At 53.5% G+C, this 22289-nt stretch overlaps 1 protein-coding gene and 2 pseudogenes across 1 annotated transcript; 2 read left to right on the top strand and 1 right to left on the bottom strand.

Moving 5' to 3' along the window:
• Positions 1-939: 939 nt before the first annotated feature.
• LOC116661676 lies at positions 940-2474 on the bottom strand (annotated as a pseudogene).
• A 1488-nt stretch (positions 2475-3962) lies between these two features.
• Positions 3963-16199, top strand: LOC102512542 (mitogen-activated protein kinase kinase kinase kinase 1). Its single transcript, XM_032474181.1, is given in 30 exon segments — positions 3963-3978; positions 5232-5287; positions 5378-5425; positions 5550-5553; positions 5595-5633; positions 5727-5799; positions 6339-6470; positions 6875-6937; positions 7166-7247; positions 7748-7864; positions 8091-8169; positions 8674-8732; positions 8806-8849; positions 8927-8971; positions 10528-10570; positions 10612-10617; positions 11020-11176; positions 11271-11291; positions 11294-11352; positions 11734-11742; positions 11744-11819; positions 12709-12796; positions 12892-12946; positions 13755-13858; positions 13955-14028; positions 14200-14303; positions 14846-15020; positions 15318-15361; positions 15852-15970; positions 16151-16199. Coding segments are annotated over 30 exon segments (2040 nt in total).
• A 169-nt stretch (positions 16200-16368) lies between these two features.
• On the top strand, positions 16369-19405 carry LOC116661677 (annotated as a pseudogene).
• The last annotated feature ends 2884 nt before the right edge of the window (positions 19406-22289 follow it).

Raw genomic sequence — 22289 nt, forward strand, 5'->3', positions numbered from 1 at the left:
TATTTTTATCACTCCTTCTACATGTATTAGTTAGCATTCTACTGCAAGGAAGAGCTGTCCCTTCTCCAACATGTATGTTTGCATACATGTGCTGGTGTGTTATTCCAGCATAGTCTCAATAGTTTCCATTTTATTCTATGGGATGTAATCTATTACTATCAGTATTTAGAGGCAAAAATTCTCCCAGATTTAGCCATGAGAGCCCCTTCAAGGACCTCTTTCATCTTTTGACATGGCACAGGTGGTCTTTTAAAATCCAGATCTGACTGTGTCACCCTCCAACTGTTCAACACCCAATCCTGGCCACAGCCCACACAACCATGATTTCTGCTGTCAAGCCCCCTCCCACCTCAAGGCCTTTGTGCAGGCTGTACTCTCTGCTCAGAACACTCTTCCCTGCCCTTTCACCAAGTTCCCTTCTGAACCTCTTTCAGGCTCCACCATCCACTATTGGGGGGGCACCTTGGCCGACCCGTAGGCTAGGTTTCCTGGCTGGGTGCCTCACGCTGCTTTGCACTCACATCATTCACTGATTCATGTTGGACTGCTGCTCCAGAATGAGCTCCCCGAGAGCAGGAGCCGTGCCTGCTCACGCACTGCTGAAGCCCAGCATTGAGGTGGCACACACTCTGTAGACTCCTTTGTGAATATATGAATGAATGAAGGAATGAATGAATAAATGAATGAGTAAACTGATTTACTCTTCCTTCCCCAAGCCTGTGGTAGTGGAGAGACGCCCAGCAGATAATCCTACTGCCCCCAGCAACCTCTTTATCCAGGAATGAGTCCCTGGGGTTGGGGGTGAGTGTTAGGAATCAGTCTCTGCACACACACCCTTCCCCATTGGACACAATATAGTGGTCATGACATGCCTGTGTCTCCCAATAAACGTGATTTTAGCCTCTGCTGTCATCTTGGTTTTCTGGGGGAAGGGGAGGAGGGCCGAATTCCTGGATGCCTACTGACCCCCCCCAAATTCAACGATCCAGTACAACGTCAGGGATGTAGCACAGATTTTATTTCTACAGCACATGGTCACCTCTCCCCCAGCTGCCTTGGGAGGAGGGATTTGGGGACTAAGGGGCTTGCTGTAAGAATAAGGCACTTGAAGTGGGAGTGAAGGGCCAGCTGTGGGTGTCTCAGCTAAGCTGGTCCTCATACTGCTTGCAGAAACAATCACCAGCAGGGAAGAAATTTCAACATCTCTCTTGGTACATCTTCCAGACGTAAGACTCCTAGGGGTTGGGGATGGGGAAGAGTTGGTTGGTCACATCTTCAAATGCTTGATGTGTTCTGAGCTTTTTACTGCCACCTGATGATTGACGTTATATTAAAATTCTCCATGTCCTTGCCCATTTTTCTCCCATTAACACCCCCTTACCTGACCCGTGTGATCTGTCTCATCCTTGTTTATCAGACACATCAGGAAAAACCTGGGGTAGGAAGGGCAGTGGGAGACATGTCACAACCAGCCTTACTTACCTTCTCCTGATTGGCTGGCTGAGAACCCAACCACATGGATGCCACAGCCCATTTCCTAACTGACCAAAGCCCGGTATCCCCTCCCCGGATGTTGGCGGCCACGCCCTCACCCTCCAGATTGGACAGCGGGCAAAGCTCACATGTAATTCGCCAGGTTGTGCTCCTCTAGCGTGTGGGTCTCAAAACCATGCGGTCTCATATCAAAGTCATCGCTGCCGATGCCGATGCCGCATATGAAGCACTTGGTCTGCGGGTGGCAGGAAACATCAGAGTCGAGGCCCATTTGACCCACCCAGGGTCCTGTAATCCCTCTGGATCGTGCCCTGATATGACCTACCACCATATCTTCCTTCATTTGCTCTTGTTGGTCTCAGAGCTCACCAAAAACGTCAATGATCAGATCTGGGGTGGCACGGTGCAAGTCAGTGCCTAAACTCTGACCAAATTCAGACTGCTCCTACTTCTGGCTACCCCCTTCTGAGCCTCGCCTCCCATTCCCTAATCTCTCATCTCCCTAATCTCACCCTGCTGCTTGAAAATAATACCTAGCATTTATTGAGCACTTAGCATGAGACCCTTACTACCTATGAATTGACTTATTTCTCACAACGACCCTACAAGATTATTATAATTAATATCCCCATTTTACAGATGGAGAAACTGAGGTTCAGAGAGGTAACTTGCCCAAAGTCTCACAGTAGGGAGAAACAGAGCCAGGTCAACCAGATCCCGGGCCTGCACTCTCAGAGGAGCTAGTCTGCCTCTGGGCATCCCCACTCCCACAACCCCGACCAGCACTGACCCTGGATGATGGCCAGCAGGATGACGATGACAAAGAAGAAGAAGGTGATGTCGAAGACCACCCGGTACAGCTCATATTCATCACCTGCTGGGTCCTCAAATTCGTCCCCAATGCCCCCACCAGGTCGGACACCCACGTACATGTGAAACAGGTAACACTGTGGGGGCAAGTTGAGAAGCACATTAGTCATGCATTCAATCATTTGGTATTCACAAATTACCTACAGGACTCTGGGCTAGTGGGGCAGGAGACTCACAGTAATGGCTGAGACAGCCCTGGGCTCCGCCCTCACATGTCATCAGACAGTGACAGCCCAGAAATGATCAGGGTTGTGATAGGAACAGCTCAGGCAGAGGGCTGAGGGCTGGGACGGGGAAAGCACAGTGTAATCGGGGGCGAGATGGGGGGAGTACAGGAAGCGCTGAAGCTCTGAAAGCCTCACAAAGCCTGGGTGATCAGGCAAGGCTTCCTAGAAGCAGGAACATGTGTGAACTGGAACTTGAAGGAAATGTTAGGTGGAAGAGAGTGTTCCAGGCAGGGAAAACCACACATGCAACGTCACCACTGGGGAGGAAAGAAGACATCTCGTTCCTGTGAGGAAGTGAAAGAGGGTCAATGAAGCTGGAAAGTAGAGCTCCCGTGAGCAAGAACAGCAAGAGGAATGAGGTGCAGCCGATGGTCAAGGAGGGCTTCCTGTAGGAGGCAGCACTTAAGTTGAAAGGTGAGGCATCAATGGAAGGGGTATTTGTACTCAGGGTCTGAGGTGGAGGTGGGGCAGAGAGACCGTCAGATGCAAAGGGCTTGGGTTGGGAGGAAATACATGATCTTAGGGGAACTGAGGGGCACCAGGCAGCCAGAGAGCAAAAAGCAAGAAGGACTGTGGTTAGACTCAGGCCAGGCTAGCTATTCCCTGGCTATTCATAAGCCATGCTGAAGGCACTGGGGAACCAAGAGGAAGTTCTGAGAAGAGAGAGGAACATGGTCTGCCTGGCATGTGGGAAAGATTTTACACTGTCCTTTTTGTGTCCCTGGGAAGTGGGAGAACCTAGTTGTCTTAGGTAAGGGCTAAGACCAGTGACTGGAGGGAACAAGGCTGAGTGGCAAGGCCAGGTCTGGGTGGTGGGGCTCAAATGTCAGGCTGAGGAACTGGATAGATTCCAAGAGCACGGTGCCTGATTACAGGCCATCTTCTGAGATAAAGCCCTGGGACAATTAATTTAAATGTGGCCCATGCCTCTAGTAGGAGAAACTCAATTTGGTTATGATCATCTCTAGCAGAATAGAAGAGAAAAAAATGAAACCTGCATGGCATTCTTTGGGTGAAACTTTTAATTACAGATAATGATGACAATAGCTCACATCTATGGAATCCTTAATCCCTACCAGGCAGTGTTCTATAACTATTAATTCTTAGATGATCAGGGAACATCACTACGTCCTAAAAGCCACCCTAGGATATAAGCACTGTTATTATACACTCATTTTACAGGTGAGGACAACAGAGTATAGGGAAGCTGGGTAGCTAAACCCCAAAACATGTAGCTTGTAATTCAGGCACTGTGCCTGAGCACCTTTCCAATAATAACAGCTTTAAAATCTCAAATAATAAGACAACAGTGGCTAACGTTTATTGAGTACTGTTCAAAGTACCTCACAAGTATCAGCTCATTGAACCCTCATGATAAGCCTACAAGGTAGGCAAAACTCCTAAGCCCCTTAACACCTCCTCCTTCCCCCGCCCAATCTTCCTCTATGTCTGCTTTTGTAGCCAAAGTCTACTCACAAAATTGAGTATTTCTGCATTTCTAGCTCATTGTTATTTCATGCCCACATGTTCATTTAAGGAGTGAAGGCATTTCTGATTCTCTCAGCCTGCTTTTCGCTCTCTTGGAGAATATGAGAGTGGCGGCGGGGTGGGTCTCTGATCACTTCTGGATTTCTGATGAGCACCTATGTCTCTGACAATCTCCCTGTCTCCAAAAGGTCAGGAAAGGAAGGAATTCATTCGGAAGCACTAGGCATGGAAACTGAGGCCCACAGAGAGGAAGTGACACACATCACCAGCTGTCAGACCTGCTCTGTGCCCTCTCTGCCTGGTTCTATACAGTCCCCTCTGAATCTCTCTTTCTCAATGTGTCTGCTTTTCCACTTCTTGGTCTCTGCCCAGCTCGCTCTTTGTCTGCCTCAGTTTGGATCTGTTTCTGATTTTCTGTCCCTGTCTCTGTCTCCCTCTGACTTTCCTCATTTTAACAAAGTCACATCAGCTCCTGCTCAGAGCCTTCTCAAGCCTTCCATTTCCTTCAAACAATAAGCCAAAATTTTGCATCAGAGCCCACGAGTCTGATGCACACAAACACCCAAGGCTGAACCACCTTCTCTCCACTCCACCCACTTTGCCACTTTCCAGGCCCACCAGGCAATTTCCTACCTCTGGGACTTTGAACTTGCACATCTTGTTCACGTTGAGTGGGAATGCTTCCGCCCTCAACCCCGTCACCTTCAAAGAGTTGCCTTTGCTGATCACACAGTATAAAATGTCATAACATTTCCCACACATATTACCTGTTGTCTTTCCTTGCTTTTGTTTTTTTCTATTTATTCACAGCTCACATACTGTTCCGTTCACGTATATCTGTTGTCTAATATCCGTTTCCCCCACTGGAATATTCTCTCCACGAGTGTGGGGATCTCTGTCTCTATGTCCACAGATATGTCCCCATTGCCAACCACGACGCTTGGCACGCAGTAAATGTGTAGTCTATTGAATGAATCTATCTCCCTCTGTACTCGGGTCCTCTGTATCGCTGCCTCTCTCTTTTGCTGACCATTCCTTGTCCCCTCATGTTACCCCCTCCACATGTGGTACCTGGTGTGGGTGGCAGCCAGGGGCTCCTGGGGCCAGGTTTCCTGGTCCCCATCTGACACCATGCCGGGGTGACCTTTGCAGTCACAGGCTCCCTGTCAGAGCTCCAGATCAGCTATGTCTACCGGGAAGTGCACCAGGTGAGGCAATGCTTGGTGGCTTTCGGTGGGGGCAGGGCCCTGCTCACACCCCCAGAACACTCACAGACCCCTCTCAACCATTCTCCACAGGGAATGGACTATCTACACTCACAGAAGAAGATACACCGGGACATCAAGGTGATCCAGGGGCAGAAAAGTAGCCTTGGTGGGTGGGGGCCTCTGGGAGATGGTAGTGGTATTTGGAGGGCTCAGGCGGTGTGTGACAAGGGAGCAGAGGCAGAGTTGGGCTGGCAGTAGGGAGGGGTGTGTCTGACAGCCTCTGATCCCCCCTCTCTTCACCACGGAGCCAACATCCCCATGAACGATCCTGGGGAGGTCAGACTGGGTGAGTGTGGCTGGTGGAGGTGGGGAGGGCGACTGGCTGGGAGCCAGAGGGGACAGGGACCCTAGGTCAGTATGTCTCTCCCTCTGCCTCCAGCTGACTTTGGTATATCGGCCCAGATCGGGGCCACACTGGCTCGACGCCTCTCTTTCATTGGGACACCCTACTGGTGAGGGGTGCCTGGCAGGCAGCCAGGGGTGGTGCGGGGTTGGTGGTGGTGGCCAGCGGCTTTCCCCAACATGGATCTCTGGGAATCTCCATCCTGCCTTTTTGCCTTGCCACTGCTTTTCTCTCTTGAGCGATCTGTGTACTCTGTGGCTCTCCCTTGAGTTTTCCATTTCCCTAGATCTTTCTGTGCATGTCTCCCCTCCACGTGTTTTTCTCAGTGTTTCTTTTGATTTTGATCCTGATCTCTGTCTCTCCATATCTGTCCATGGCTGTCTTTTCTGTCTGTTTCAGTCTGTGGCTCTCCCAGTCTCTTTGCCTCTCTCTGTCTATATTTCTTAGTCTATCTCTGACTCTCTGTCTTTACTTCTCTCCGTCTTTATTTCTGTCTGTCTGCCTCTTTATGTGTCTGCATCCAACTCTCTTTGTGTTCCATTCTCAGGCTCGCACCCTATCTCTCTCCTGTCCCCCCACCCTCTACCTAGGAGTCTCCCCTCCCCTTCATCATGTCACCCCTGGCTCTCTGAGGGTCTCTGCCACTAGGATGGCTCTGGAAGTGGCGGCCGTGGCCCTGAAGGGGGGATAAAATGAGCTGTGTGACATCTGGTCACTGGGCATCACAGCCATTGAATTAGCAGAACTACAGCCACACCTCTTTGACGTTCACACTCTAAGGTAGGCAGATGTGGCAGGTCCACCTGGTCCCAGAGATCCCACTCGACTCTGACCCTGAACACCAGCCCCCGCCTGCTTCCCAACATCAAAATCCCCCTACAGGAGATCCCTCTCCCTTCGAGCCCAACCCGAGAATCTCAACCCAGAAAGCATTTTCTCCAGTCAAAACCAGGAGCCCCCAATGCAGGGAGTCATGTATTGAGGCCCCCCTAAGACTTCTGGAACTCTGTCACATGATGAGCAGCATCCCCTGGAAGTGGCGTCCTATGCATCCTAAAACCTACCCCTCATTCTCCTGTCCCTAACTGCTCTCTGCTGACTCAGTGTCATCGGGGGTCACTCACATCGTGAGATCTGAACTCCACTGGGAAGTCTGAATCCCATGTTCTGTTCTTGCTTTCTAGAATTCTCTTCCTCATGACCAAGAGTGGCTATCAGCCTCCTCGGCTAAAGGAAATAGGTAAATGGTAGGAGAGAGTCATGGGAAGGCGGGGGAGAGAGGGCAGAGTCAGGCCTGATGGTCTGATGGGAGGGTCCCTGGTCCCCTCATCCCAGAACTTGCCTTTTGGGGGGGTTATTTATTTATTTATTTACTTTTAGAGGAGGGGGTTGAACCTACAGCCTCCTGCATGCTAAGCATGCGTTCCAACACTTGAACTGTACCCTCCCCCAGTACTTGCCTTTTTCTTCCCAAGGTCGGCTGCCTTCCATATCTTCGTCAAAGTCACCCTCACCAAGACCGCCAAGAAACGACCTGGCACCACCAAGATGCTCAGTGTAAACCTCCCCTCCCTGAGCAGCCTTCGAAACTCACCCCCTGTGAGAACCCCCCAGGGCCTCCCTCGGCTCCCTAGAACACTGATGATTTTATTCCACAGAACGCTTATGGCCCTTTCAAAGTCCCTGCTCCCTCTGAAATCCCCAGGGCTCCGCCTTCCAAGACCCTCCAAATTGTACCCCAGTCCTTTACCCCAAGGTATGCTGAGTTCTAAAACCTCACAAGTTGCCAACGGATTCAGGACCCATTCCTGGGGGTTCTCTGGAAGTCCAGGGGACACCCGAGACACCTCTGGAATTGTCCAACTTCTCTAAATTCGTCTGATCACTTCAGACACCTCAGAATCCCCCAGGTGGCAGCTGCCCAGACTTCCCCGCCTTCTTCCTCTATTGGCACCTTCACCGCCAGATTCCCTTAGATGGGTTCTCAAGCCCCTGTGCCAGCCCTCTCCCTGCAGCCCAGCCCTCTGTCTGCTGACCGCCTCCACCTCCCACCCCAGCATAAACTGGTGTCCCAGCCCGGGCTAAACAGAGGCCTGATCCTAGAGCTTCTTGACAAACTGAGGAACCCAGGGAAGGGGGCAGCTGTTGGCGAGATTGAAGATGAAGAGCCTGAGGTGAGTGGGCCTTGCTTGGATGACATAAGCACTGGACGTCCCCAACTTTGCTCAGGCTGCTCCCCTGCCTGGGGTGTCCCCTTGTTGCCTCTCTTAGAAGGAGAAAAGCCAGGGAGCATGGGGGGCTTGGCACAGAGCTGGGGGCACAGAGGTTACGGGAGAGCCGAGGGCTCCAGACTGGGCTGCTGGAGGCCGGTGGGCCCGATGCGGCTGCCGCTCTACCCAGCTACCCCCCGCCATCCCTCGGCGGATCCGATCCACCCATCGATCCAGCTCTGTGGGGATCCCAGATGCGGACTGCTGTCGTCAGTAGAGAATCCTTAAGATTAGGAGACCCTTGTAACCCCCTCATCAGATTGCCAGAGACCCCAGAGACCCTCCTCGCTTCTAAACAGACCCTCAGAGGCCCCCCATTACCATCTGATCCCACAAGAGGCCCCAGAGAACCTCATCTACGAAATGATTCTAGAGACCCCTACCTCTCCGCTCTGCACACGGACCCCATAAGATTTCCTATAACCACCAGGACTCCCAGAGACCTCAGAAACCTTGTTCTGATCCCAGATACCCAAGTGGAATCTAAAAACAAACACTCTATAACCATGTTGAGCACCCATCTCCCTGATCACAAAACTTGACCACAAAATGAGACCCCTGTAAACCAAGATCCCTCCCCTGAAGGGACAGCCCCACTCCTAAGATCCTGGCTGCAGACCACTCCCCCACCCCACTTCGATTCTTTCTATTCCCGAATCCATGTCCGCAGCTCACTGTGTGTCACCTGCATACCACCCCACCCCAACCCCCTTGGCGGCACATGGATTTCAGGAAGCTCAGAGGCATGTAGTCCAGACCCACAGCTGACACGGTGAGACGCCTCCCCACTGCCCCGCCGCCCTCCCCTCCCCCTGGGCCACTGCTGACCCTTTCCTAACCCACAGGCTCGCTTACAACCCCCTGGAGGCTTCAAGAGCAGCAGTCCTAGGTCAGGGACCCTCAGCGTGGGAGGGGGGCTGGGATAGTTGTGGAGACCGCTCAAGGCTCATGCCTGTCCCTCCTCAGGAGGAACCTGTCAGAGTCCGAAGATGACTAGGACAACGTGGACATGTGAGAGAGCTCTTTAGACCCCACCCAGCCCCACCAACCATGACCACAACCTCAGCCCCCGCTTTCCTTCCACCACTCAGCCGTGACCCCTGGCTGGACACTCAGTACCCACACCTACCTTCACCCTAACCCTGACCCTCCCACACCAGACCCCACTCTCCTCCCCACCAACCCTTCTCCCGTAACATCACCCCAGCTCAACCCTGGAGCCCCTGCCACATCCTAGTACCCAGCACTCACGTCATTCACTGATTCATTTTGGGCTGCTGCTCCAGACTGAGCTCCTCGACAGCAGGAGCCCTGCCTGCTCTCACACTGCTGAAGCCGAGCATTGTGCTGGCATACCCTCTGAAGACTCTTTGTGAATGTATGTATGAATGAATGAATGAATGAATGAACAAATGAATGAGTAAACAGATTTTTCTCTTCCTTCCCCAGGCCTGTGGTAGTGGAGACACGCCCAGCAGATGATCTACTGCCCCCAGCAACCTCTATATCCAGGAATGTGTCCCTGGGGTTCGGAGTGGGTGTTATGAATCAGTCTCTGCACCCCCTCCCCTCCCCAGTGGACACAATATAGTGGTCATGACATGCCTGTGTCTCCCAATAAACGTGATTTTAGCCTCTGCTGTCATCTTGGTTTTCTGTGGTGAGGGGAGGAGGGCCGAATTCTTGGATGCCTACTGACCCCCCGCCAAATTCAACGATCCTGTACAACGTAAGGGATGCAACACAGACATTATTTCTACAGCACATAGTCACCTCTCCCCCAGCGGCCTTGGGAGGAGGGATTTGGGGACTAAGGGGCTTGCTCTAAACATAAGGCATTTGAAGTGGGAGTGAAGGGCCAGCTGTGGGTGTCTCAGCTAAGCTGGTCCTCATACTGCTTGCAGAAACAATCACCAGCAGGGAAGAAATCCAAATATCTCTCTTGGTAGAGACCAGCCACCACGTTCCTCCCCACCAACCCTTGAACCCTAACCTCACCGCAACTCAACCCTGGAGCCCCTGCCACATCCTGGTCCCCAGCTCCTCCTAGATGTTGCTCCAATAACCAGACCTCAACTGCAGCCATAAACCTCAACCCCTGGCCCTCATCTTTCTTCATCTTCTCACCCAAACTCACACTGAACCTCACCACTTGGGAATTCTGCCCCTCCAGAACCTCAGTCCCAGAACTCAACCTCAACTCCAGGAGTCAACCCAGGCCCCCATCACCCTCAGACCCAGGCCTGGGGGAGATCCATTCCACACATCTCAGCTTTAATAGGCTCCCATGCAGCGTGCCCGGCACCAAGTGAGAACCCGACCCCCAGGAGCTCATAGGACCTGTGTTACTAGGTGGCTGTGATGATGCAGAGACCTAATGCACTGTCAACACTGATACCCAAGTGTTTCTGTTACAAAGATCGTCATGGATATTAGTCCTTTAACCCTCAGCTCCAGCCCAGACAGAGTCACATCCTGGCCCTCCTGAGCTGACTTCCAGCCCTAACCCACCCGTGTCCATGCTCCCAACACACTCCTCCCCCACTTAACCCATCTGGGTGTTTCAGCCCCACCCTCGCAGAAGACATACCTCCTCCTCTACTCCCCAAGGTAAGGTTCTGGGCAAAAGCTGGTGGGCTGGGGGCCAGGAGCCCAGGGTCCACAGATGGTGGGATACCAAGTTCTCCAGGGCTGGAGTCTAGGACACAAGTTCCCTTGAAGTCTGGGATGACCAGGTTGATGATCCCACTGGGATGTGGAAGGGGCATCCCTGAACCTAGGGGTGGGACTCAAAATATTTAGCCTGATGAACACTCATCAGTAGCTGGTCCTCGGAAACTCCTGCTGTACCCAGCATTCACCCTTTAGTTGTCGGAGTTTGTTGATTTTGTTCGGGGGGGGCGGTTAGAGGGGAAGTCTGCAGTGGTGGTTGGATAATGTGGGGAGGGTCAGACCCGAGATGCAGCATCAGATCTGGCAGAGGCAGACTGCAGGGTGCCCTCTCTCAGAGATCATCTCATGTATTTCCCCACCCTCCCTCTCTGTTTCCAAAAACCAAGATCCGTTCTCCATCTGACGAGGGTCCTGAGGGTACTGCGGATGAGGGGCAGCTGAGCCCAGGCGTAGTGGTCCACTGTGCCAGTTGGTCTCACCCCCGCACCCCCCATCATTGTCCTTCCCCAGCCACCTGAAGCCCCTACCTAACCGCTCACTCAGGTAACAAGGCAGGCTGGGGAAAGAGGTGGGCAGAGGTGGAGGTTGGACAGGGCAGGGGGTGCTTTGGGGGCTGATTTTCCCCACCTCATCTCAGAAACTTCACTGTGGAACCCAGCACTCGGGTACATGACCAGCCCCCACTGTTGCCCCCCAAGTAGGAATAGATGAAGAGAAAGGTGAGGCCAGCTGTGCTGAGGACTCACACCCCTGATCGGGGATGGGGATGCCTGGTTGTGGTTGCGGGGCCGAAGACTAATAATGATGACACGTGACATTTGTTGAGCAACTCCTCTGTGCCAGACACTGACCTCATGTCTTTACATGGTGTATACCTTCACAGATGGAGATAGATAGCACAGAGATAGATATTGTCCCCCATTTAAAAATGGGGAAAACTGAGGCACAGCGGGGTAAGTAGATTTCGAAGGTCATAAACCTTTGAGGAGGCAGAGGCAGGATTTGAACCTTGGCACTCCAGAGCCTTAACCACGGAAACTTCCTGTCCCCTCCTCTTTTCTGCTGGATGGGCTGCTGCCCTGCCCCTATGGCACACCCAGGGATGTGCCCATTCTCCTAAAGTTGTTCAATGGCTGCCCTCTCTGGATCCACAGCACGGCGGACTCGACACACCCTTCCACCAAAGGTGAGCTTTCAGGAGATTCTCAGAGAATGCGATGGGGATGGGGAGGGTCCTTAATGGAGGTGGAGATGCAGGGAAAAGGGGAGGGTCTTATTGGGGTTGGGGGAGTTGAGGAGCAGTGGCGGGGGCCGAGCTAGGGGTGACAGTTGGGGTTTAAGGATCAATGATGGGTAGAGTGAAGATGAGTTTGAGAGTGAAAACCAGAAAAATTAGAGTTTGGAGGACCAGGAGTGTCAGATAAGGCAGAAAGGCCAGCGTTTGGGGTACAAGCCTAGGGACAGATGGACCCCATTTACCTCAGTTGGAGGTTAGTGGTAGAGAGGCTAAGATCAGCATATTGGGGTCAGGAGACTTAGGGATTAGAATGTAGCCGAAAGGGAAAGTATTTGGGGATCAAAGATGTGGAGACAAGGTCAGTGAAGGGTAAATGTTAAGGAAACAGTATTAGAATTGACTTTCTGTCACACTGGACAGAAAAAGCTATCCATCAGGGCATCTGAATTTGAGGATCAGTGTTGAGATAAGAGTTTAATTTAGGGACCAGACTGGTGAGAAGTGGGGATAGAAATTTGAGGGCTCTTACAGGAGGCATGTTTAGTGTTGAGGTCAGAATTGCGGAGACAGAGGGTCAGGATTTGTGGGTCAGAAATGGAAGAACCAGCAGAAAGTGGGAGGTCAGAAGTTGGGGAGAATGAGACCGGCTCCAGGGAACAGGTCAGGGTTTGAGTTCAGATTTGGGAAAACAGGGACTGGAAATGTCACTGTTGGATGCAAGTAGAGAATTGAGGGTCAGGGCTGGGAACAGAGTACCCGTGTTTGGGGTCAGATGAGGGGGCCTGGGAGGTCCTCGATGATGAGGCAGGTCCCAGCATCTTCATATCTGTTCCCCAAGACCAGCACTTACTCCTGGGAGCTGAGGAAGGCATTTTCATTCTGAACCGAAATGATCCGGGGGCCACGCTGGAGATGGTGAGGGCCAGGCAGCAATGCGGCTGAGCCAAGGGTGGGAGGCTCGAATTGGGAAGTGCTGGGGTTTACAGGAGCTGTCTCCTCCATGCTCTGCAGCTCTTTCTAGCAGGAGTACCCGGGTGTACTCCATCAACAATTTCCTCATGTCTCTCTCAGGACTGGCTGTGGGTTGGTTGGGATGGGTTGGAGTGGGGGGGTTAGAAATTAAGGAGTCAAGGTTCAGGGGGTGGTAGCTAGCTGGGCACAGCTGGAAAAAGCACTTAGGATCCCCTTCCACAGAGCCCACAATTCGAATCCCAGCCACGTTTTCAATGTAGGACTTGGGGCAAGAGACTTTGGCTTCCCAAGCCTCTGTTTCCCCATCTGTAAAATGGGGCTCACAATACTGCCACCTCTCAAGTCAGTTTTGAGGTATTCCTACAATGAGTTAGTCTTTACATTTCTTTGATGGTCATATGACAGTCCTTATCCCACATTTTACTAAACTAGAGTGAGCGAGCTGTAGGTTAAAATTTTGTGTCATTGCTTTACAAACGCTTTGTGTAAAAGAATTTCTGATTTGTGAGGAAACACCAAGCAAGATAGGATTTGTGAGCTCATTAATATCACATCCGGGATGAGAAACTTTTACAGAATCTCTAGGTATGTTTCTTCTTAAACTTTTGTAATATGTGTTACTTCAGCTGACTGGTTAAAGTGTCCATAGTTTCTCATGTGACTACAGGCACCACTAGGGTTACGAATGTACTTATTTTAGGCACCGTTGTTCACCAGATCCAAGCACACTGCCTGGCCTCCCGTGGGCATTTAAAATATGTTAAGTGAGAAGCCAAGAAATACAGGTGCTTGAGATTTAAAGGCTTGGGCATTTCAAAGGGGTGGGGCCCAGGGAAGGGATGGGGAAAGCTGGGAGTGTGCAGTGCCCTATAACTTCCTGCTTCACCTAAATACACACACCCTGCACGAAAGTCCCCCCACCTGTATTCTCATAGCATCCTGGGCCTGCTGGAAGGGAAAGAGGCCAGAGCAGGAAGCCCCATTGCTCACATCAGTCCCCACTGGCTCCTAGCAAGGTACGAGACCCCAGTGGAACCACAGACCCCTCTAATATCGGATTCCTGCCCTCAACCACCACCCCCAACCCCACTCACACATACCTTGTTCTGCAGGAAGAACATGGTCTCCACTAAGTTCCGGGATACCAAAGGTTGCCGGGCGTGCTGTGTGGGGGAGAGAGAATCTCGTGGATATGCAGAGGGGAGCGGGGCTAGGGGCATGACTTGGACTCTAGCCACGGAAGAGGGTTGCGATTTAAGGCAGGGTGTCCAGAGCCCGGGGAAAGATGTGTGGCCTTTGGGGGCGCGGGGCAGGGGAGACAGGATTGACCCTAACCCATCCTTCCCCACCTCCACAGCGGAGGGCGCTAGCCCCGGGAGCCCGTTCCTGTGTGGGGCATTGGAGACATCCGTGGTCCTGCTTCAGTGGCAGCAGCCCATGAACAAGTTCTTGATTCTCCGGGTAGGGGGCTTGTAAGCACTGGGGACTTTGTCAGGTTCTGTGGCGGGGGCCTTTCACTTGTCTGCTGAGAGCTCTTTGAAGTCGGGCTTCCACCGGAGGTCTCTTCCCAATCACCCCGAGAGCCAGCTCACCTGGAGGCTTCTCCTTCTGAGGCCCTCCGGTTCTTTAAGCCCCGCCCTTCGCCCCGGGCCTAATTCTTCTTCAGGCCCTGTGCCCCTCCAGGTCTCTTAGGAGACATTATTCAGGTTCATGGAGCCTTTAAGTATTTGGTGCCTTGGAGGCCACGCCCCCTGGGGGCCCGGCCTTTCTGTCCCCAAGGCGGCACGCCCCCTAGTGGAAGCCACGCCCACTCTGAGACCACACCCTTCAACTTCTAAGCCCTCTGAGGCCTCAGCCCCTCAAGTTTCTACATGGCACCTCACAAGACTGAGGGCTCCGGAACTCTTTCCGGAGCCTCAGGCCAACTCTCTTCCAAGGCCCCGCCCCTCCCAGGCCCCGCCTCAAACCTCCTCTGAGTCCGCCCCTTCATGTGCGGCCCGCAGCAGGTGCTCTTCCCGCTACCCACGCCTCTGCCCCTGTTCTCAGTGCTGAGCGGGCCAGGCTCCGAGCTGCCCGCCGTGTGCATCGGCGTGAGCCCCGGGCAGCCTGCGAAGTCGGTGTTCTTCCACACCGTGCGCTTCGGCGCGCTCTCCTGCTGGCGGGGCGAGATGAGCGCAGGTGAGTGGGACAGGTCCTGGGAGGGGTGCGGCTTATCAGGTTAGCGGCTTTGGGTCTGGATAGCTGGGCGGTGCTTAGCCTGAAGCGTAACTGGGAAGCGCGCTGAGCTAAGAGGGGACTGGAGAACGTTGGGTATATATAACTGGTGAGATGGATGACGGGGAGGGGGAGAAGGAGGGTGTGAGGAACTCTGTGATGGCTGGGGTTTAGCCTGCTTGCCTGGGGATACAGACGATGCCTAGCAGAGTTTAGGGGAATGAGGTGGAATTGGTCCTTGCACTTCCGCCTCTCAAGCAGAGCCCAAGGGACCAGTACAAGTGACTCAGGTCGAGGAAGACCAGGTGATGGGCACTTCTGGATTTCGGATGTGCACCTCTGTCTCTGACCATCTCCCTGTCTCCACAAAGCTCAGGAAAGGAAGGACTTCATTAGGAAGTCCTAGGCGGGGAATCTGAGGCCCACAGAGAGGAAGTGACTCACATCACCTGCTGTCAGACCTGCTCTGTTCCCTCTCTGTCTGTGTCTATATTGTCCCCTCTGAATCTCTGTTTCTCAATGTGTCTGTTTTCCCACTTCTTGGTCTCTGCCCAGCTCGCTCTTTGTCTGCCTCAGTTCGGATCTGTTTCTGATTTTCTGTCCCTGTCTCTGTCTCCCTCTGACTTTCCTCATTTTAACAAAGTCACATCACCTCCTGCTCAGAGCCCTCCCAAGCTTTCCATTTCCCTCCAACAATAAGCCCAAATTTCGCATCACAGCACTCGAGTCTGACGCCCACAACCACCCCAGGCTGACCCACCTTCTCTCCACTCCACCCACTTTGCCACTTTCCAGGCCCACCAGGCACTTTCCTACCTCCGGGACTTTGCATTGCTCAATTTGTTCTCGTTGAGTGGGAATGCTCCCATCCTCAACCCAGTCACCTTCTCAGAGTTGACTTCGCTGATCACCCAGTATGAAACGTCATACCCCTTCCTACACGTATTTCCTGTTGTCTTTTCTTGCTTTTGTTTTTTCTATTTAATCACATCTCACATACTGTTTCTTTCTCCTAATTCTCTTGTCTACTGTCCGTATCCCCCACTGGAATATTCTCTCCACGAGGGTGGGGATCTCTGTCTCTGTGTCCACAGCTGTGTCCCCATTGCCTACCACGGCAACTGGCACACAGTAAACGTGTAGTCGGTTGAATGAATCTATCTCCATCTGGCTTCTGGTTCCCTGTATCGCTGCCTCTCTCTTTTGCTGACCATTCCTTGTCCCCTCATGTTACCCCCTCCACATGTGGTACCTGGTGTGGGTGGCAGCCAGGGGCTCCTGGGGCCAGGTTTCCTGGTCCCCATCTGACACCATGCCAGGGGTGACCTTTGCAGTCACAGGCCCCCAGTCAGAGCTCCAGATCAGCAATGTCTGCCGGGAAGTGCTCCAGGTGAGGCGATGCTTGGTGGGTTTGGGTGGGGAGAGGCGCTGCTTGGTGGGTTTGGGTGGGGGCAGGCCCCTGCTCACACCCCCAGAACTCTCACAACCCCCATCTCCACCCTCCTCCCAAGGGACTGGCTTATCTACACTCACATAAGAAGATACACCGGGACATCAAGGTGATCTGGGGGCAGAAAAGTAGCCTTGGTGGGTGGGGGCCTCTGGGAGATGGTAGTGGTTATTGGAGGGCTCAGGCGGTGTGTGACCAGGGAGCAGAGGCAGAGTTGGGCTGGCAGTAGGGAGGGGTGTCTCTGACAGCCTCTGATTCACCCTCTCTTCCCCTAGGAGCCAACATCCCCATCAACGACCCTGGGGAGGTCAGACTTGGTGAGTCTGGCTGGTGGGGGTGGGGAGGGGGACTGACTGGGAGCCAGAGGGGACAGGAACCCTAGGTCAGTATGTCTCTCCCTCTGCCTCCAGCTGACTTTGGTATATCGGCCCAGATCGGGGCCACACTGACTCGAAGCCTCTGATTTTTTGGGACACCCTTCTGGTGAGGGGTGCCTGGCTGGCAGCCAGGGGTGGTGCGGGCTTGGTGGTGGTGGGCAGAGGCTTTCCCCTCCATGGATGTCTGGGAATCTCCATCCTGGCTTTTGCCCTGCCTCTGCTTTTCTCTGTTGAGCGATCTGTGTACTCTGTGGCTCTCCCTCGAGTATTCCATTTCCCTAGGTCTTTCTGTGCATGTCTCCCCTCCACGTGTTTTTCTCAGTGTTTCTGTTGATTTTGATCCTGATCTCTGTATCTCCATATCTGCCCATGGCTGACTTTTCTGTGTGTTTCAGTCTGTGGCTCTCCCAGTCTTTTTGCCTCTCTCTGTCTATGTTTTCTAGTCTATCTCTGACTCTCTGTCTTTACCTCTCTCTGTATTATTTCTGTCTGTCTGTCTCTTTATGTGTCTGCATCCAACTCTCTCTGTGTCCCATTCTCCGGCTCGCTCCCTGTCTCTCTCCTGTTTCCCCACCCCCTATTTAGGAGACTCCCCTCCCCTTCATCATGTCACCCCTGGCTCTCTGAGGGTCTCTGCACCTAGGATGGCTCCAGAAGTGGCGGCCATGGCCCTGAAGGGGGGATAAAACGAGCTGTGTGACATCTGGTCTGTGGGCATCACAGCCATTGAATTAGCCAAGCTACAGCCACCCCTCATTAACGTTCACCCTCTCAGGTAGGCAGATGTGGCAGGTCAACCTGGCCCCAGAGATCCCACTCGACTCTGACCCTGAACACCACCCCCCGCCTGCTTCCCCACATCAAGACCCCCCTATAGGGGATCCCTCTCCCTTCGAGCCCAACCCGAGAACCTCAACCCAGAAAGCATTTTCTCCAGTCCACACCAGGAGCCTCCAGTGCAGGGAGTCCTGTCTTGAGGCTCCCCTGAGACTTCTGGAACTCTGTAACATGATGAGCAGCATCCCCTGGAAGTGGCGTCCTATGCATCGTAAAACCTACCCCTCATTCTCCTCCTGTCCCTCACTGCTCTCTGCTGACCTCAGTGCCATCGGGGGTCCCTCACATCGTGAGATGTGACCTCCACTGGGAAGTCTGAATCCCATGTTCTGTCCTTGCTTTCTAGAGTTCTCTTCCTCATGACCAAGAGTGGCTATCAGCCTCCTCGGCTAAAGGAAAAAGGCAAATGGTAGGAGAGAATCATGGGAAGGCGAGGGAGAGAGGGCAGAGTCAGGGCTGATGGTCTGATGGGAGGGTCTCTGGTCCCCTCATCCCAGAACTTGCCTTTTGGAGGGGTTATTTATTTATTTATTTACTTTTAGAGGAGGGGGTTGAACCTAGGGCCTCCTGCATGCTAAGCATGCGCTCTAGCACTTGAACTGTACCCTCCCCCAGTACTTGCCTTTTTCTTCCCAAGGTCGGCTGCCTTCCACATCTTCGTCAAAGTCACCCTCACCAAGAGCGCCAAGAAACGACCTGGCGCCAACAAGATGCTCAGTGTAAACCTCCCCTCCCTGAGCAGCCTTCCCAAACTCACCCCCTGTGAGAACCCCCCAGGGCCTCCCTCGGCTCCCTAGACCACTGATTACTTTATTCCACAGAACGCCTATGGCCCTTTCAAAGTCCCTGCTCCCTCTGAAATCCCCAGGGCTCTGCCTTCCAAAACCCTCCAAATTGTACCCCAGACCTTTCACCCAAGATATGCTGAGTTCTAAAACCTCACAAGTTGCCAACGGCTTCAGGTCCCATTCCTGGGGGTTCTCTGGAAGTCCAGGGGACACCCGAGACACCTCTGGCATTCTCCAACTTCTCTGAATTCGTCTGATCCCTTCAGACACCTCAGAATCCCCCAGGTGGCAGCTGCCCAGACTTCCCCGCCTTCTTCCTCTATTGGCACCTTCACCGCCAGATTCCCTTAGATGGGTTCTCAAGCCCCTGTGCCAGCCCTCTCCCTGCAGCCCAGCCCTCTGTCTGCTGACCGCCTCCTCCTCCCACCCCCAGCATCAACTGGTGTCCCAGCCCGGGCTAAACAGAGGCCTGATCCTAGAGCTTCTTGACAAACTGAGGAACCCAGGGAAGGGGGCAGCTGTTGGCGAGATTGAAGATGAGGAGCCTGAGGTGAGTGGGCCTTGCTCGGATGACAAAAGCACTGGACGGTCCCCACCTTTGCTCAGGCTGCTCCCCTGCCTGGGGTGTCCATTTGTTGCCTCTCTTAGAATGAGAAAAGCCAGGGAGCATGGGGGGCTTGGCACAGAGCAGGGGGCACAGAGGTTACGGGAGAGCCGTGGGCTCCAGACTGGGCTGCTGGAGGCAGGTGGGCCTGATGCGGCTGCCGCTCTGCCCAGCTACCCCCCGCTATCCCTCGGCGGATCCGATCCACCCATCGATCCAGCTCTGTGGGGATCCCAGATGCGGACTGCTGTCGTCAGTAGAGAATCCTTAAGATTTGGAGACCCTTGTAACCCCCTCATCAGATTGCTAGAGACCCCAGAGACCCTTCTCGCTTCTAAACAGACCCTCAGAGGCCACCCATTACCATCTGATCCCACAAGAGGCCCCAGAGAACCTCATCTACAAAATGATTCTAGAGACCCCTACCTCTCCGCTCTGCACACGGACCCCAGTAAGATTTCCTATAACCACCAGGACTCCCAGAGACCTCAGAAACCTTGTTCTGATCCCAGATACCCAAGTGGAATCTAAAAACAAACACTCTATAACCATGTTGAGCCCCCATCTCCCTGATCACAAATCTTGACCACAAAATGAGACCCCTGTAAACCAAGATCCCTCCCCTGAAGGGACAGCTCCAGTCCTAAGATCCTGGCTGCAGACCACTCCCACACACCACTTCTATTCTTTCTATTCCCGAACCAATGTCCCCAGCTCACTGTGTGTCACCTGCATACCACCCCACCCCAACCCCCATGGCGGCAAATGGAGTTCAGGAATCTCAGAGGCATGTAGTCCAGACCCACAGCTGACACGGTGAGACGCCTCCCCACTGACCCGCCGCCCTCCCCTCCCCCTGGGCCACTGCTGACTCTTTCCTATCCCACAGGCTCGCTTACAACCCCTGGAGTCTTCAAGAGCAGCAGTCCTAGGTCAGGGACCCTCAGCGTGGGAGGGGGGCTGGGATAGGTGTGGGGACCGCCCGAGGATTACGCCTGTCCCTCCTCAGGAGGAACCTGTCAGAGTCCGAAGATGACTACCACAACGTGGACATGTGAGAGAGCGCCTCAGACCCCACCCAGCCCCACCATCCATGACCCCAACCTCAGCCCCTGCTTTCCCTTCCACCACTCAGCCGTGACCCCTGGCTGGACACTCAGTACCCACACCTACCTTCACCCTAACCCTGACCCTTTTCACACCAGCCCCCACTCTCCTCCCCACCAACCCTTCACTCCTAACCTCACCCCAAATCAACACTGGAGCCTCTGCCACATCCTAGTACCCAGCACTCACGTCATTCACTGATTCATGTTGGGCTGCTGCTCCAGACTGAGCTCCTTGACAGCAGGAGCCCTGCCTGCTCTCGCACTGCTAAAGCCGAGCATTCTGCTGGCACACCCTCTGTAGACTCTTTGTGAATGTATGTATGAATGAATGAATGAATGAATGAATGAACAAATGAATGAGTAAACAGAATTTTCTCTTCCTTCCCCAGGCCTGTGGTAGTGGAGACACGCCCAGCAGATGATCTACTGCCCCCAGCAACCTCTATATCCAGGAATGAGTCCCCTGGGTTTCGGAGTGGGTGTTAGGAATCAGTCTCTGCACCCCCTCCCCTCCCCAGTGGACACATTATAGTGGTCATGACATGCCTGTGTTCCCAATAAACATGATTTTAGCCTCTACTGTCATCTTGGTTTTCTGTGGCGAGGGGAGGAGGGCCGAATTCCTGGATGCCTACTGACCCCCCCGCCAAATTCAATGATCCTGTACAACGTCAGGGATGCAGCACACAGACATTATTTCTACAGCACATGGTCACCTCTCCCCCAGCGGCCTTGGGAGGAGGGATTTGGGGACTAAGGGGCTTGCTCTAAGCATAAGGCATTTGAAGTGGGAGTGAAGGGCCAGCTGTGGGTGTCTCAGCTAAGCGGGTCCTCATACTGCTTGCGGAAACAATCACCAGCAGGGAAGAAATCCCAACATCTCTCTTGGTAGAGACCAGCCACCACGTTCCTCCCCACCAACCCTTGACCCCTAACCTCACCGCAACTCAACCCTGGAGCCCCTGCCACATCCTAGTCCCCAGCTCCTCCTAGATGTTGCTTCAACCCCCAGACCTCAACTGCAGCCATAAACCTCAACCCCTGGCCCTCATCTTTCTTCATCTTCTCACCCAAACTCACACTGAACCTCAGCCCCTGGGAATTCTGCCCCCTCCAGACCCTCAGTCCCAGAACTCAACCTCAACTCCAGGAGTCAACCCAGGCCCCCATCTCCCTCAGAGCCAGGCCTGGGGGAGATCCATTCCACACATCTCATCTATAACAGGCTCCCATGCGGCGTGCCCGGCACCAAGTGAGAACCAGACCCCCAGGAGCTCATAGGACCTGTGTTACTAGGTGGCTGTGATGATGCAGAGACCTAATGCACTGTCAACACTGATACCCAAGTGTTTCTGTTACTAAGATCGTCATGGTTATTAGTCCTGTAACCCTCAGCTCCAGCCCAGACAGAGTCACATCCTGGCCCTCCTGAGCTGACTTCCAGCCCTAACCCACCCGAGTCCTTGCTCCCAACACCCTCCTCCCCCACTTAACCCATCTGTGTGCTTCAGCCCCACCCTCGCAGAAGACATACCTCCTCCTCTACTCCCCAAGGTAAGGTTCTGGGCAAAAGCTGGTGGGCTGGGGGCCAGGAGCCCAGGGTCCACAGATGGTGGGATACCAAGCTCTCCAGGGCTGGAGTCTAGGACACTAGTTCCCTTGAAGTCTGGGACGACCAGGATGATGATCCCACTGGGATGTGGAAGGGGCATCCCTGAACCTAGGGGTGGGACTCAAAATATTTAGCCTGATGAACACTCATCAGTAGCTGGTCCTCGGAAACTCCTGCTGTACCCAGCATTCACCCTTTAGTTGCCGGAGTTTGTTGATGTTGTTCGGGGGGGCGGTTAGAGGGGAAGTCTGGAGTGGTGGTCGGATATTGTGGGGAGGGTCAGACCCAAGATGCAGCATCAGATCTGGCAGAGGCAGACTGCAGGGTGCCCTCTCTCAGAGATCATCTCATGTATTTCCCCACCCTCCCTCTCTGTTTCCAAAAACCAAGATCCGTTCTCCATCTGACGAGGGTCCTGGGGTACTGCGGATGAGGGGCAGCTGAGCCCAGGCGTAG

Source organism: Camelus ferus, chromosome 36, assembly GCF_009834535.1.
Source record: "Camelus ferus isolate YT-003-E chromosome 36, BCGSAC_Cfer_1.0, whole genome shotgun sequence".
In the NCBI taxonomy this organism is placed as follows: domain Eukaryota; kingdom Metazoa; phylum Chordata; class Mammalia; order Artiodactyla; family Camelidae; genus Camelus; species Camelus ferus.